Below are 17,375 nucleotides of genomic sequence, written 5' to 3'. Positions count from 1 at the left end.
TTAACAAGTATTTGATTGCCTACTGTCTGCCAAGCCCTATTCTAGGTACATTGACAGCAGCATACAAAAGAGAGATAAGGCCCATACCTCACAAAGTTTACATTCTAGGAGGGGAGATACAATAAACAATAATGATAGTTGATCCTTACATGGTGATTACTGTATGTCATACACTGCTACAAGTATTTTACAATATTGTCATTTAAACCTTACAATAACCCAGTGAGGTAGGCCCTATTATGATTCTCATTTTACAGAGAAGGAAACTGATTCAGAAAGGTTAGGTAATTAGCTCAGGACCACAGAGCAGAGTGGTCTTTGAAACTAAGCAGTCTACTTCCAGAGTGATAAGTGCTCTGGAAAAAATAACGACAAAAACAAAAGGTAGGAAAAAGATATAAAAAGTGACTGATGAGGGGAAGAGGTTGATTATTTTGGACAAGACGGTCATGGAGTGCCTCTGTGAGAAGGTGACATCTGAGCAGAATCTTGAATGAAAGGAGAGAGCCCGCCAAGCAAAGGTGTGGGCAAAGAGTTTTCCAAACTGCCAGGACGGTGAGTGTACAACAGTCATTTCAAAAGCCTTGAAGTGGGAAAATCTTGCAAGAAAGCCGGTGAGGTTAGTGCAAAGTGGTTGAGGGGCAGTCGTAGGAGCTGAGTACGCAGAGGAAGGCAGGGCCGCATGTGATGTATGCTAGAGGAGCGATATTTCCTAATTTACATTTCGAAAGGTTACTGGGTCTACAGTGTGGAGAGTAAACTTTCAGTCCAGATGAGATGTGATCTGAGAGTGTTTCCAACATTTAATTCCAACCGATAAATAAATGTTTCAGTTGCTGTACTGGAATCCTTCTTGAAGAGAAAATAGCTGAATTGCTTCTTTCAATCATTAAATACTTGGATTTTGTGATGGTGGTGGGAATTCAGGTGGCACTGGTGCTTGTGGTACCTTTCTACAGGTTCAATGAATGATAACCACGTCCTCAGTTTTTGTTTTTATGATGAAAAAAACACCCCTCAAAATTGGAGTATTTTTTATAGTGGTGAAAATCTTCCTGCCCTGAGGGCTGAATTCAAGTATGGTTTAGCCTAAGTGTCAGGTAAATATTATTATTTACTTAACATTGAATATTACAAATATGGCTAGAGGCCATTTCAAATTTGGAAAGTTCCCCAAGGATGAGATAAAAACATAACTTTGTGTAGACACTTACTTGTACACTTATTTATATCTGGATAACGAGTTCCATAATATCCACTTGGACATGAAGAGAGACACACTCCAATCTGCTTCATGCCAATTCTTTCCAGAACAAAAAATAGTTTGGGCTTACATGACAAACATCCATTGTAATCTGAACATGTTGCACAGCCTCCTTGGCAGCCTTGACTGACGTTAGGATGCACTAGGGGGACAAATGTAGAAAGACAAAAATGAAAGTTAAATCATAGATACAGAAGTTCAATGACATTCTCTGGGCAGGATACACGTTTTCTTTTATTAGCTTTCAACTTGGTGGTAATGGGTGAATAAGTTGGGAATTTTTCCCTCTTTTCTGTGATCTGGTATTTCCCTTTAATACATACATATATTGTTTTAATTTCAAAGTTCTAAAAATTTGAGCATTTGAAAAATAAGAATATATTGCCCCAAAATATTTATAGATAGTATATACCTAGTGGAAGTATTCTCACTGAACTAGCACCCTGGCAGATTAGAGACGGGTATTTTGTGCTCACTCATTGAAATCAACACGTATTAGTTTTGCTTTTCATTTATGTGGTGGATGTCTCTAATGTCTTCAAATAAGGATGACAACATAGACTGGGGCTTAATCTGAGTAATGACACTAATTTTTAAGATATCTTTTTCAACTCTGGTCTATTACAGAACACCATTTCACTCTCTGATTCAAAGCAAACTGATTCTGCAACTATGTAGCTATTCAGCACCTCACTCCCTGCCAACGCTTTCCTGAAACATTTCTTCTCACATGAGTTTAATATTTATCAGTTCAAATTGATATAATGGTGAAAATGTGATTTATCTTATCAGTAGTTCCACGTGGATCATATGTAAGTATTTATAATAATATTTACTATAAGTTATGTTCAATATTTGATCTTTGGGGAGAGAAGTCTTATAGTTTTTGTGCCCTCATCTTTCATTTACTTAAGTGAAATATATATTTGGTGAGGACATGACCAGTCTGTTCTAAGGGCTACTACTACACATATCCCTGAGAATCCCAAGGTTTCTAAGAGTCACCCATATGTGTGGTGAGAATATTCATTAGCAAGTCTGAACAAATACAAACATTTGGAAGATTCATGTTTACTTGAGATCTTCACAACTTTAAACCTTTTTTTATGACTATTAACTGGTCATAGACACCTATGTGTGAGCTCATGGAAAATTGCTGACTGATGTACATCTCTCATGTAGCTGGTGTTTGGGATGATTTCTTCTCCTAAGGTATTCTCTATTCATATACAATATTAATAGCTCTATGGTCCCTTCAGGAATTCAGAAGGGAATAATCCTGACCCTATGAGAAGCAAGGTTGAGGCACAAGAGTGCAAAGGCATCCCCGTGTTTCTCTGACTACTGTTGGTGCGGGGAGGGACCTTGCAATGACTAAGTCTATCTTCACATTGATGTTTGATTATTGCTAAGTTCTTTACTGCAAAAACAAATCCCACCAGGCTTAGTTAGAAGGGGTACCCATAAGCCCGATCAGCCTTCCCACAGGGGCGCACGGGTTAGCTGCAGAAAGGTCATTTGGTTGACCAGCATTCTCTGCCTGGAGGAAACCATCCCTGAATCAGCCACAGGAACCACAAGCAGCTCATTCTCATTCCAAGACGTTTTGTAAATAAACTGAGGAAATGTGTGGGGGAAGGGAAGTCTGCTCTTCCTGTACATGCTCCTCTGCGGGGTGGGGCGGACATCTAAAGTGGCACAGAAGGTTTAGACATTACAGGACCTGGGGGACTTGTAAGTGAATACTGCCTTCCAAGGAACAGGGTCATTTTTCATGCCAGGAACTCCAGCATTGGAGACTTACAGAAAATGTGTACATATTTTAATCTGGGAAAGACCCTAAAAAAAGAAAGGGGTGAAGAGAGTTCCATGTGTTCGGAATCTAATCGAACCATTTCAAAAAGTGAGAGGTGTAGGTCAAAACCTGTAAAATCTTTTCATAAGAATTACTGATGGAAAACGGGACCTCAGTTTGAAAGAAAATCACTCCAAGCTCAGGAAAGTAAGTGACTGAATTTAAATGAAGATGGACTGGATTGACCCACATCAATCTATCTCATCTCTGAAACGCAATTGCTCAAAGGAACACAATTGTAAGTTTAAGCCCCTTGAAACTTTTGTCAATTATAACTTTAAATTGATCAGTTATGAAAATAAATATGACTTACATATTCTGAGCCTCAAAAACTGATATATCTTGAAATAAATTTTATTTAAAAATTTGGGTTTTGAATGTCTGGAAACTTCTGCCAGAGAGACCTCTGTATGGGTCCCAGGATTAGTAACAATTTTGCCCCAAATTATGAGATGTGCCAAAGTATCTTGCTTAATTCCCTCTTTAAAACTTTTCCTGATGAACTGCAGCACATTCAACTCACACATGGTACTACAATCACTCTTTTTTCCCCATATTTTGCCTTTTTAGACAAAAGTTTTGACAAAACAGAGTGTCGAAGAATTAAAGAAGATATAATTGTCCTAACTGGCAAAGAAAATTTCTGTTTATTTTTAATCAGGGAATTTTGAATATGGGCACGTACAAATAATGGCGAACTTTACTTCTTCTGGAAGGGTTAAGTGTTATGCTGTGGGCAGTAAGAAAAATTGAGACTATGAAGCTCAGATTCTATGATTCTAGATTCTTTTACAGTTGAGTAGCATGACATTTTGCTTTCTTGAACCCTGTACAAGAATCACTCAAATTATGCAGTTGGTATGACACAACTAGATACAAATTTCCCAAACTTCATCTTAAGGCAAGGGTTTTTACTTTTTATATGGAAACCACAGAAAACTTTGGTCTGGATTGACTGTAACAGCCCTTTCAGTCTTAAAATCTTATAATTCTAAGAGAGAAAATAGAATTCTACTTTGTCATGCTGCTTCTTTTTCCCCCACTCTAGTTATACCTTCATTTTCTATTTCTGAATCACTTTTTTTGCAAACAATGTTCTGTACTACTATTTTATATGAGCATTGGAGGGGTTGGTGGTGGGGAGGTTTCACAGAATATCTAACGTTTGAACTTAATCTTAGAAAATGTGTTGAAGTTATGAGCATGTAAGTGGCCATGATGGGGCTGGAAGCAGGAACACCACAATTACCCCATCAAGGAGACTGGCACGCGTTCCATGCAACTTATGCTTAAGTAGTGGTGAATGGAGGTATGAGGCACATCAAGAAAATTGGAAGCACAGGATAGATCTAGATTATGAAACCCCTTGTGGGCTCTGCCAAAGAAATTATTCTGTAGATTTGGAGGACTTCAATCTGGTGAGTGATACGATCCCACCTGTATCAGAAAGGCAATTTCCCTGGCAGCTCGGCAGGCATGGAAGCTAGGAGAAGACTAATGTAAGGATCAAGGTAAAAAGACTGATGAGGGCTTCCCGGGTGGCGCAGTGGTTGAGAGTCCGCCTGCCGATACAGGGGACACGGGTTCGTGCCCCGGTCCGGGAAGATCCCGCGTGCCGCGGAGCGGCTGGGCCCGTGAGCCATGGCCGCTGAGCCTGCGCGTCCGGAGCCTGTGCTCCGCAACGGGAGAGGCCACAACAGTGAGAGGCCCGCGTACCGCAAAAAAAAAAAAAAAAAAAAAAGACTGATGAGAGCTTAAAATATAGCAGAGACAGTGCAATGTGGTGAGAGAGGGATGCATATTCCAAGGATATTTAGGAGGTGGACTCAATCAAATATGCTGACCAACAGAATGTGGACTGAATAAGTAAGAGGATTTGTGTTTTATGTCTGGCCAGTGAAGAGAAAGGAAAGGGACGGCTGAATAAAAGCCGCAGTTGAAGGGCTGTGGCAAGTTACATAGAATAAGAAGGTCTACAAATATAAACGTGGTTTGGGATCACTGATTTTGCAGATTTTGTGAACTGTCCAAAAAGTGATGCTTAGTAGATGGAGCTTAATTTCGTGATGGTTGCTAGAGATGTACGTGAGAGTCTTTTAATTAGAGAAGAGATCTTGAAAGGGTGAGGTGCCGAAGATGCCAGAAGAAGGAATTGTAGTCCAAATAAGGAAAATATATATTATCAGCTAATTTTAGTAATACTCCGTGTTTCTATACCACTTTTGCTTTCAATTTTTACCACTTTTTGCATGCATCTCATAGAAAGCTAAATTAACCGTGGAAACTGCTGTCAGTAAGGGTAGAAGCTGTCACAATTATTTATTTTGGAACCCCAAACTAGGACTCAAAGAAATGCTGTAAACTGCTGGACAAATAGTGAACTTAGATCAAAGGTTAGAACCTAGATCTTTGATATCTGGTACCAATCTGTTTATATATAAGTGAACTCTAGGTGTGTAACATGGGTATATATAAAGTGAATAAATGGGCAGAATTCATGGGAACTTTAAATTGGGACCTTCTGATTACAAATGCTTCAAATACACGGTCAAATTTGTATATCTTTTCCTAAAATTGGGAAAGAGGAAAGTATCTTTTCTTAATTTGTATACGAAAGTTAAATGTGAAGAGTATACCTTAATGCATAACTTAAACCAATTTTCAGTGTCTGAATTGTCGATACTCCCTGTGTAAGTGACTTCAATTTCTCTAGCTGTTAGGCAAGTCTTCCTACTATTTCTGTTTGGATCTTGTGATGTGTAACTGAGGCAACTGTTCCTAAAGGCTATTGTCATGATAGTTAATTCAATTTTTTTGATAAAAGGTGCAGAACATAGAGTTTTAAATGGTACTAGAGCATTTGGAAAATACACAATCTTTGTTATTTTCAATGTTTATGATATACCAAACCAACTGCAGCATTGGAACCTAAGTTCTGTTTCTGTAACAATTTAAGTGTAAACTTCAAGAATTTCCCTTACTTTAATCCCTTTCTACAGCCCAACTGCAAATATTAACATCTACTGTAAATTGCTATGCAGAAGAAATCCATTATTGCATGCTGCCAATTACCTCTGAGAGTCATTTATCTGTGGCTAGAGAATTTCCAGAAGTACAAAATTTAACAGACTTTAGGTTTATAATAGATTCCACTAAGTTCAAAGGAAGTGCTAAACACATGAAGGTAACATTGATTTTATAATTCAGATAATCAAAAGTTAATAAATTAACCAATTTGATAAATTTATTTTTAACCAATGAAACATACAGATTCTCCCTAAAGCATTCTTATCTTTACAACATTCACTGTCTGCTCTTCTCCATGTAGTGGCCTTAGGAGACAGGGTAGGGAGAAGAGACAGGTGAAATTCTATAATCAAAGTTACTTTTACATCTATCCTTTCATCCATGTCCTCTCCTTTTACAAGGACGTTCGCATTGACTGGAAGCTTCTCGAAGGCAGAAATATAGTCGATCTAGATGATTTCTTCGTAATTTTCCGGATAATTCTCAGCTTCTACACAGGGTAGCTGCTTACTGAATAGGTCCTCATTAGAGGTGTTTTTTTTTTCCCCCCTTTGGCCATACAGCATGCAAGCTCTTAGTTCCCCGGCTAGGGATCGAACCCGCACCCCGTGCAGGGGAAGCGCGGAGTCTCAACCACTGGACTGCCAGGGAAGTCCCTTCATTAAAGAGTGTTTGATTATTGAATGGATGAAAGCAATAAATATAAAATATAAGCCATTTATTTGTGTTTTTTAAAAAAATAACGATGTTAAAGCAGTAAATATTTAACGGAAAGTACCTATAATAATTGACTTTAGTGAACTGCATCTATGAACACATAGTAAAGAAACCAAGTTTAAATCACATACATTTTGAGGATGCTTAATTATGAAATAAATCATTCAAAATAACATAATGAAAGCTTTTCTAGGTGCCATTTACTTCAGTTATCCATTCACCTGGTGAAAATGGAAACTTTTTTCTTGCCTAAGTAAGGACAGCACATTTCTATCAGATCTTGGGACTTGATTGTTATAAAATCATTTTTAAGTTTAATGTAATCTTTTGGTCATGGAAAGAGATGTTTCATGTTTCCTTTGGAATGTTTGGCAATATTCACTTTAAGAAAAATCTAATGTTAAAAACTTGAATAACTTGGCAGTCTCTTTCAAATTCTATTGAATCAACCCCCAAAAATATTGAGAGTCAATGTTTCTTATTTGTTCATAGGTTAAAGCTTTTAGGGCAGAACTGACAATGGCTAAGATCTCTAGAACCATCTGGGCAACTTGGGAGTATTAGGTATAGACAGCAAAATATCAAAAGCTGCTTAAATAAATATAATCGCTTACTGGTATACAATACTCCTTTACATTCTTAAAAAATGATACCTGGATGAACAGAGGTCTATCATAGTCCTCGATTATTATTTTTGACTAATAATTTGTTAAAAGAGCAACATGTTTATATATATACATATATAGATTTTGCTACTTTTGAAGTACTGTGTATCATCCGATGATTTTAATGTCTTCATATACCAATGTTTTAATCATTAAATGAATTAAAATTCACCTATGCTATTTAAATATATAAATGTATGCACACGTGTGTGTGTGTGTGTGTGTGTGTGTGTGCGCGCGCCTGTATTAGACACATGACACCCACACATTCTATTTGGTCTTTTGTCAGATCAATAGCACAGACATGGACTGACCTGAAGCAGTTAATAAAATCACTGAGTCTGCCACATCTTTTGTCCCAGTGAATCAACTTCTGATACTCTGAAAGTCTGTGCCCAGACCAAAGGGTTCACAAAATTCCTAATAGTCTCAGAGAGGAATGTATTCACCAGCTGCTGAATACAGCCCAGTTAGGGCTCCACCATTATTATGTGGGAAACACACTGTTTTTAATGGAAACTATTTCTTTGAAAACTTGGAAAATCTTTCTTTTTCTCTTACTGAATGATAATTTCCTGAAGGGAGTCTAATATTTATATTCTATAAATACTTTAAAATAAAACCACGCAATAAAACAGACCTAACATTGAGTAGCAATTAGCTAGACTTTCCACTAAAATCAAGCCAGCTCAAAATATTAAGAACATGGCTAGCAAATGATGGCATATATAGAATTCCCGAAATCTAAGATATCATGAATATTTGGAACTAGATGCCAAGTTGGTGGACAATGGCTGTGCTTTTTCTATGCACAGGCTATAGCATCAGAACTAGAAGTGAAAGATGAAAGTGGGTTGCATTGTGTGTATATATATATATATATATATATGTATATTATATACATAATATATATAGTATATATATTATATGTAATATATATTTAATATACATACATTATATATATTATACACACATATATAACATATATATGTGTGTACATATATATGTGTGTGTATATATATATATATATATAGTGGAGACTAGTATTAAGGTTTTTAACAAAAATTTCTGATAACTACTATGTGCCCAACACAACACATGGTACAGAAACCGTAGGAATGAATAAGACATCTGGTTCCCGATCTCATGCCGTTAATCAGCTAATAAGCAAGTAAACAAAAAATTAAAGGATTAAAGATTGTGATGAGTGTTGTGCGGGAAATAAACAGGTGGGTAAAGCAGACAATAACTCTGGGAAGTTATTTTAAATATGCTGGCCAGGAAAGGCCCCTTTAAGAAATTTACCCTTTAGCTGAGACCTGGAGGGCGAGAAGGACTCGGCCATGAAAACCTGAGGGAGAGCACCCCAGGTGCAGCATCAGCCAGTGCACAGACTGTGGGAGGGACCAGGGCATGAGGAACAGCACAAGGGACAGCAATGAGGCTGCAGTGCTGTGACTCGTATGAGATGAGGTTAGAAAAGGAGGTTAAAGCCAGATCCTACAGACCCTTTTCGACCAAAGTAAATAGCTGGGATTATCTACCAAGTACCTTCAGACTCTGCATTGGTAAGCAGATATTAGAGGGAAAGGAAAGAACACATTTTTGCCTGATTTAGTTATTCACTTTAATTTTTGTTAATTTTATGGGTCATGGAACAGAACCAGCATGTTGTATTCCACGAAAACATGTTTTCCTATTAATTTTTATATTAGAGGATAATGTTCTAACTAGACATAAATTGGGAATTTACATTCAGATTGCAATCTTGGAAGAGACTGTACATTGATCTACCTGTACTTTGCTCTTGGGAACATATTATTTCTCTTTTGTTCCTCCCACCTCCCTCTAGCAGTAATTTTAGTTTGTTTTGGGGTTTTAAATTTTCATTCTCTTGTACTGGAGTGGTGTGTGGAGGGGGAGGGGGCGTTGGTGGTGGTGAGAAGAAACAGGAAAGTTATGAAATATGTAAGACGTCATAAGAATAAATAAAAAGAGTAAAACATTTTGCAATCTTGAATATAATCCTTTTGTATTTTTCTGAATTCTTGCCATTAGTGACGCCTACTGACAGTCTAAATAAGTTAGAGCAACAGCATTATAGTTTTCACTTATAACCTTCCTTTTAGAATCTCACTATTATGGGTTTTTTTCCATTAAATGACTTAAATAACCTAAGGGCTAATTCCAAAGTTGATTCTTCAAAAGTAGTGAAAACCATATTAGTTTTCCTATGAGCTACCAGATAGCTATAGTTGACACTACTGCTGAAACTGCAACAAAAAGCATTTGTAGAACCAAAAATAGTGGGTATTTTTCCTAACTACAAGTAGAAAATCTATCATGAAGTACTCTGCTACGGGTGTAAAATGTAAGGTACTGAATCAGCATCTCCAGCTGTTGCTAATTGGGGGGAAAGCTTCCCCTTCTCCAAGTGGCCATGTTCCCAAGTGGAGGTGAATAGACGATAAGAGGCCGTGGACAGGGGTAATGGAGACCCAGATTCTGTAGAGAGCCAGGACCTGTTGATGAGTTAGTGGGTGGTAATAACAGCGTTTTTCATGAGACAGATCCAACAGTGTTCATCCAACAGTGGGAATCATTATGTGCTCCAGTCTGGCTGAGAGAGCCATTCTGGTTTTTTTTTTTTAAGGAGAGAATTAATTAGAAATCAACATAAACAGAAAATGTGATAGTTTAATGGTAATGAATCTGCATGGGTATGATTCTATGACTACTGAGTTCATATTCTTGAATGAAACAAACTTCAGTTTGTGCTAAAAACAAGCTCCACTTTGTTATATTCTGAATAAACCTAAATCTTCTCACCACATAGCATGCTAAAGTAGCATATCTGATGGCTGAAGTCTTAGCATAAGCAAACAGCAGGCAAGGGACTTGTGATATTTTAACAGGCACAAGATGTACAAATAGTGGGTATACCATTAAATAAATCCAGCTTTATGTGTGACATCTAAAGTCCTGAGCAGAAAAAAATAAGTGGATTTTTCTCCTAGATTCACAAAATTGCTGACAGAACAGAAGGAGCTGAAATGCACCTTTGTGAGTATGATTCATTTTTGTATTTATGCGCATGATTCACTGTGGTACCCCCTCATTCAGAAATGGGCCTTGCATGTTTCCTAGAGGAGAACAGGAACTGGGCGGTGGAGAACTGGCTTTGGACTCAAACAGAGTGCTGACGTTTACTAACTGAAAAACCAGAAGGTACCTCTTCATCGAAACAATTAAGTTTTCTAACATCCAGACACTGGGCTAGTTGGTGAACATCCAAAGATGAAAAAAACCAATAATCTGTGTCGAAGAGTTCACAAATAAGAGTCTGATTATTTATTTAGACAATAGTTGCGTAACCTCTTTGAGCCTAAGCTTCCTCATCAGCAACCCGAAAATATCTACTCGATAGACACTGGGGGGATTAAGCGAGACCCCGTGTAAGCACCTAGCACTCTTACAGGCACTCGTTACAAATCAGTAAGCGTAAGACATTTTGTTTCACTCAAGAAGTACCAAACACGTCCTTGTACTATTTCCACTCTTATTCAAGGCAGCTGGAAGCTTTAGTCCATAATAACTCCTCAAGAGCCTCCAAGCAAGGAGACAGGAGAGAGGACAGATGATGAAGCTTCTTTCTAACAGATTTGGGGAACCTCGAGGAACTCAGGATTCACGAACAGTCACAGAGAGGGGCTACATTTTAAGGACTTGCAGACACAGCTTTTAATGGGTATCAATGGTGGTCTCAAACAACATTCTGAGCAAGAAGTCCTCTGGGACTCTAGCAACACGCTGATGACAAGAAACTGCTTAAACAGACTGAAGGAGGTCAGGCATGCCATGGAAATGGTACTAGAATGGTATAGAGAACGTGAAGGTCTATGCCTGTGGTTCTCAAACTTTACTGTATATGAAAACGACCTGGAGTACTTGTTAATAATGCAGACGCATAGGTTTTACTCCAAAAGATTTTGATTTGGGAATGAAGAGGTGGGCCTAGGTAGCTACATTTATAAGAAGCACCCCAGGTGAATGTGATGCAGGTGATACAAATACCACATGCTCAGTGTCACATCATGGCCATCCTCACAACTAAATATTTATTCAGTGATTACTGGAAATTCTCTAGCAGGGACAGAGAGACAAAACGCGGTCCCTGGCTCAAGAATTCTACAATACAGTTAGTAGAATAGTCTGTTTATATTCCGAGGGCTGTAAATACACAGTTTAGAAATTTACAACAGAAATCAAAAGGTAGGAGCAATTATTGATGGCTGAGGTATCTGAAGACTGTAGAGAACGATTAGGAATAGTTATGGCGCTTGAAGGAAGAGAAGAACTTAGACAAGTGGAAAGAGAGGGAATGTTATGAGCAGTAATGTTTATGTAGGAATATATAAAGAACATTTGGGATAATGGTGAACATAAAACTGTGGAATTTTATGGGATCTTAGATTTCAGATGAGAACATTGACATCCACACAGTTAATTAGCTTCCAGCTGATAGAATCATAAACCTTTGGAACTTTAGAGGGATTTAGTTCAAACAGCTTCCCCAGAACAGTCTATTTAATCATGTTTAGTAAAACAAATCTTATGATATTTGGGGGCAGCCAACATAATTATTTTACTGCATCCCCTCATATTGAACATCTTAAAACATCTCCCCACAGTGAACATTAATCTGTCTTTCAGAAAGTTCTACTACCATAGAGCACACCCACTATGCTTTCTGTTTTCCTTCAGACAGTTTGTCAAACAATGCTTGGTGCTTTGGATGAAAAGATGGATAAGACCTAGGAGTTCCAAGTATGGCTAGAGACTATAAACAAGGTCAAGCCAGCATGGTAAACACTGTGTACAAGGCCAGGGAGAAAGGAAACACCTAACCACCTGGAAACACCTACTTGGGAGACCTGACATTTGAGCTGGATATTGAGAAATAAGGAGAAACTGGGTGGGGATTTGAATTTAATCTTACACGTAATTTAGATGAACTGTTTATGGACAAATCAGTGACATGATCTAATTTGGTTCTAAGTAAATCCTCTCTGATGGTGGAGAAAAGAATCACTGGGAAGGAGAGACTAAAAGTTGAGAGAGTCAATAGGATGTTATGTTCTGTACCTGGCATTGCTGTTAGCTGAATTAGAATAGTATTAATGGGATGCAAAAAGAGAGCATGGATTTTAAAGTTATTTTCAAAGAAGATTGGACAGGATTGACAGGATTTGACAATCAATTTTCAGTGGGAAAATGAAAGAGTAATAAATGTTGAGTTGGGGGTTTCTAACTTGGGAAACTAGGCATAAAATGATGTGGTTAACTGAGAAGGGAATTCAGATATCAAACTAGAAGGATAGGTGATTGAGGGAGGGAGAAAAGCAGGTGAAAATGATTGTTTTATTTTGAGGTCCTGGGGCTTGGACTTGTCTTATTTCCCTTCTGTATCCCAAACACATAGCCCAGGACAAGGCACATTAACAGGTTCATAATGCATCATAAAGAATAAAACCCTAAACCCCTTCATTTTATTAAAAAAAAACCCAAACTCCCCAAAAACAAAAGCTGAGGCTTATGGAGTTTTGATGCCTTGACAAGGATCACCTAGCATTAGTGGCACTTTTCAGGGTTTTTTTTTGGGGGGGGTGTTTGACTGGAATGTGAAATTTATGGAGAGAATTAGAGGCTTGAGAAAGTTATGACTAAACATAAAGAGCATGAATAGCAGGCCAAGGAGTTGGTTGTGCCGATAACAAGGAAAAGTCATGGTTTTGAAAGGTGATGGGACTTTAGGAAAAGTTGTTCATGCATAATAGGAGTTCAGAAAACAAAGTTGGGGGGAATGCTTGCAACCTGGCAGTTCAATCATTACACCTGAGCGTGCACGAGTTTAGGTATGGAATCTAAGAGTTCTCCAAAACCAAAGAGAACTAAAATGGTGAAGCTAAGCGTGACTTCTTACAGCATCGATATCCCATTACATTTCCAGTGTTTAAGATCATTCCCTGATGTTCATTTCTTCGTGATTAGTCATTGGGGAGACAGGCCCTGGAAAGTTAGTCATGAATCTTGCATAGAGTAGGAGCAGAGACACCTGACTGTTATTCCTCTGATTTTCCATCTTCCTCACTGGATGAAATAAATGTTCCTGTGGTCCATGATAATGATCACTATACATTGAGACTATACAGCCAAATCTTTAGTAACAAAAAGAGATCCAACTTGGTTCATCTTCCATCATATCCTCTATAGGCATGTTCCTTTGGATACTGTATCACCAGAATATTAATCAGGGAGCAAATTTCAAGATCCTAATTCATTACCCGATATATAACAAAAATAAATGATTATAGTGAAATAACAAAATGGGAAAGTTTTTTTCCTTAATATTTTATCAAATAATGTATCACTATGAATCTTTATTTTTAACTTATTTTAGCTTATAAGGACTATCAGGGGAGCCACGGGCTTAGAATTTTATTCTTAGATTTAAAAGCATTTCTGTTCTGTCTTTAAAATAGCTTATTTGGTACCCTTTTCCCTTGGAATTTCCCCCACCCCACCTTCCAGGATGAGTTCACACATGGTTACTTAAATGGGAAAGAACCTTAAAGAGCCACCAATTCACCTTGTCAGCCAATAAGAATCATCTCATCCATAACAAAGATTTCCCCTAATCTACATGCCTTTATTGTCAGACTCAAAGAAATTAAACTAATAGTAGGAACGTCACAGGAGATAAATGGGGATTCTGGTAATGCAGGAATGGCCATGAACTTGTAAGACAAATATGCGTACAAATATGCATGTGTTTATAAGCTGTACAAAATTATATGGATATGTTATTGTTAATAATGGGCATAATGGTACTTTACCATCTCAGGGCCAGATCTGAACTTGACCATTCCCAGGAATAGAATAATATATTTGATGAGGAAACTGACAACTGTATTTGATGAGAGTATGTATAATTGGTTTGTTTTTTAAAAATTGTGCCCTATTGTGAGTCTTGCTACACTAGGACAGCAGGTTATAGAAACTTTTTAGTGTTTAGATCTCACGGAGTAAGAAAATGAAGAGATTGTGAAATAAGTATCCAGTGAACAAATAATTCTCTTTGAAACGACCGTTAATTAAACAAATAAGAAATCAGATTGCCAGAAGATACACAGAGCGCTCCTCTGGAACGTCAGTCCTTGGAACCATCTGCCGTGTGGTGTCTGGTGTAACAGAATGGCCACAGGACTTGTTTCTCCTGGCTCCACTGCAAAGTGACTTCAGTCAAGTAATTCACTTCTCTGGCCTCTCTTTTTCCTCTTCAGTTACGTGAGGGAATTATGCTGCATGCAGTATTCCCTTTAAAACATGCTGTAGGACTTCGCTGGTGGCGCTGTGGTTAAGAATCTGCCTGCCAGTGCAGGGGACATGGGTTCGATCCCTGGTTCAGGAAGATTCCACATGCTGCAGAGCAACTAAGCCCGTGTGCCACAACTGCTGAGCCCACGTGCTACAACTACTGAAGCCCACGCGCCTAGAGCTCATGCTCCGCAACGAGAGAAGCCACTGCAATGAGAAGCCTGCGCACTGCAATGAAGAGTAGCCCCCACTCGCCGTAACTAGAGAAAGCCCACGAGCAGCAATGAAGACCCAACGCAGCCAAAAATAAATAAATAAATTTAGAAAAAAATAAAATAAAATAAAAAATGTACACCTAATCCACATGGCTCTTTCTCCAGTATTTTCTATTTCAGTAAATAGCACCATTCATTGGCTAAAGCCAGACAGCCGGGTGCCCTCCCCACCCTCATCTCCAATCACCCTTTCCTATGAACGGAGCTCACATCTTTCCATTTCCTACCACCACTTCTGCTCCCATTGAGCAACTACAGTGAACTTTTAAGAACAGTAGTTGTGATCTTATCAGGCCCCTGCTTTAACAACAGTTTAAAGGCTTCTCGTTATACTTCCCAACTAACCACTTCTGTCGGTTAGCCCAGTTTACTCTCTTGTCTAAGGAGGCATCAGTAGTTCTGTCTCAGTAGCAGAAAGAGAATTTCCCTCATTTAAACCTCCTCTGGCCTTCTCCGTCAATGGGCTTAATGAAAAGCAAAGTGTAATGGGGAAAGCTGTGCTTTAGGCCGTAAGATCTGGGTATACACTTAATTCTACCCTTTCTGACTATGTCATTTTGATCCGTTTCCTAATTAGTTTAAGCCTCAGTTTCTTCATTTCTAAAATAGTTAACTATATATCACGAGATTGGTGTGAAGGCTACATGAGATAACACATATAAAAACACTTGATAGTCACCTCTCCTTACGCAAAATCCTTCACAAGTTAGTAATAACATACAGAAAAGAACTGGATCATATTATTTTCAAGGCTCTGAATTCTGGCAACTGACATTTAAAGCTTTCAATTGATGTTAGGAAAGATCACATAAGAAACCCAAATAACTTGTTGACATGCATTTGCCAAACTGGAGCTTTAAGTAGATCGGATTGTATGTTCCATGTAGTGGTCAAGGGTTACCATAAAAGGTTTGAAAAATGCCTCTGAGAGATGGACAAAAATGCACTAATGTCTAAACATACAATATTTTAATGTTTGTCTGTTTGATAAAAGTAATTCCAGTTAATGAACTAGTGTAAAAGTTTAACTATAGGAATTATTCAGTGCCAAAAAAGGAAATTCGCTCAGCTAAACCATGCTGCTCCATTACAAGCTTTACCTAACAATGCCAACCACGTTTATAGTTTGCATAGCAAACTTCCTATGATTGTCACAAACGTCATGCTAAGCCATGACTCCTATTCATCGGTCATAAATTTTCAAGCAAGAAAATACTGGGAGGCCCAATAAATTCCAGTGTTTTCAGTTGATCTTTCCTCTACCTTCCTGTGTCTTCCCCACATGATGTCTAGTATCCTTGTTTTCCAGAGAAAAATCTGGGTGTTCATTAGGCTTATTTGTAAACAATCTGTTTTCCAGTTCTATTTAAACAATACTCAAAAAGAAAAGTTATACAGCTTAGAAAGAGTGCCTAACAGTTCTCACTTATCTTAGGCCAAATACTGCTTAATTCTAGTTTCATGGTTTTTAAATTTTTTTTCCTTAACCACTGTGACATGCTACAAATCACGTGTGTTTTGTTCACTTTTGCAATCTCGGCACATACTAAATGTTCAATAAATAGCTGTTGAATGAATGAATGAATTTATGTTATTTTAGGCTAAGTTTAATTTCAATTTTCCCTGTACTTTTCCCCCCCAACAGAACTTCTTTTTCATTTGTTAGCTTTTTAAAAATATGATCTAAAAAACTCCATGAAAGTACAAAGAGAATCTCATGCTTTTGAATTCAAGCTCTAACTCCACATTCTTGAAGTTTTGACGGATAGTTGTCTAAGGATAGAGCATGCTTCAAGAAGGAAAGGGAAAGCTCTTTGATCTTACTCTTGCAGGGACTTCAAGATCAGTCTCTTGCTTTCAAATAAATGAAAGATTAAGAGTCAGATTTTATAGTGGATGCAACTGAATCACAAACTAAATGATCTGTCTAAATTATACAGCAGAGTGTTAATTAGAAATCAACCCACCTACCCTCTAATGTGGCATTTCTCTAGCTATAGTCCAAACACAAAAAGATCAAGATTCTAAAAAGGCAATGAGAAAGATGTTATTCTCCTACAATGAAGTTTATGAAGTTTCCATGTCATCTCCCTTAAACCTCTTTTTATTTTCTTTGCAAAATCACCAACAAATATAGGATTCAAGTGGGATCCAACTGGAGACTCAGCAGTGAATGATTGTCACTATAAGTTAGA

General features: G+C 37.8%; 1 protein-coding gene across 1 annotated transcript in view; it reads right to left on the bottom strand.

Annotated features, from left to right (window-relative positions):
* RSPO3 (R-spondin 3) overlaps positions 1-17,375 on the bottom strand; it is a 76,658-nt gene that overhangs the window by 43,716 nt on the left and 15,567 nt on the right. Inside the window, exon 2 of the mRNA XM_022556029.3 lies at positions 1,215-1,406. Within this exon, the coding sequence (XP_022411737.1) occupies positions 1,215-1,406 (192 nt within the window). The remainder of the gene's footprint in view (positions 1-1,214; positions 1,407-17,375) is intronic.

Source organism: Delphinapterus leucas, chromosome 12, assembly GCF_059928025.1.
Source record: "Delphinapterus leucas isolate spDelLeu-1000000601 "Yukka" chromosome 12, BTC_Dleu_Yukka2, whole genome shotgun sequence".
Lineage (NCBI taxonomy): Eukaryota > Metazoa > Chordata > Mammalia > Artiodactyla > Monodontidae > Delphinapterus > Delphinapterus leucas.
This window is presented reverse-complemented; position numbering and strand designations above follow the sequence as displayed.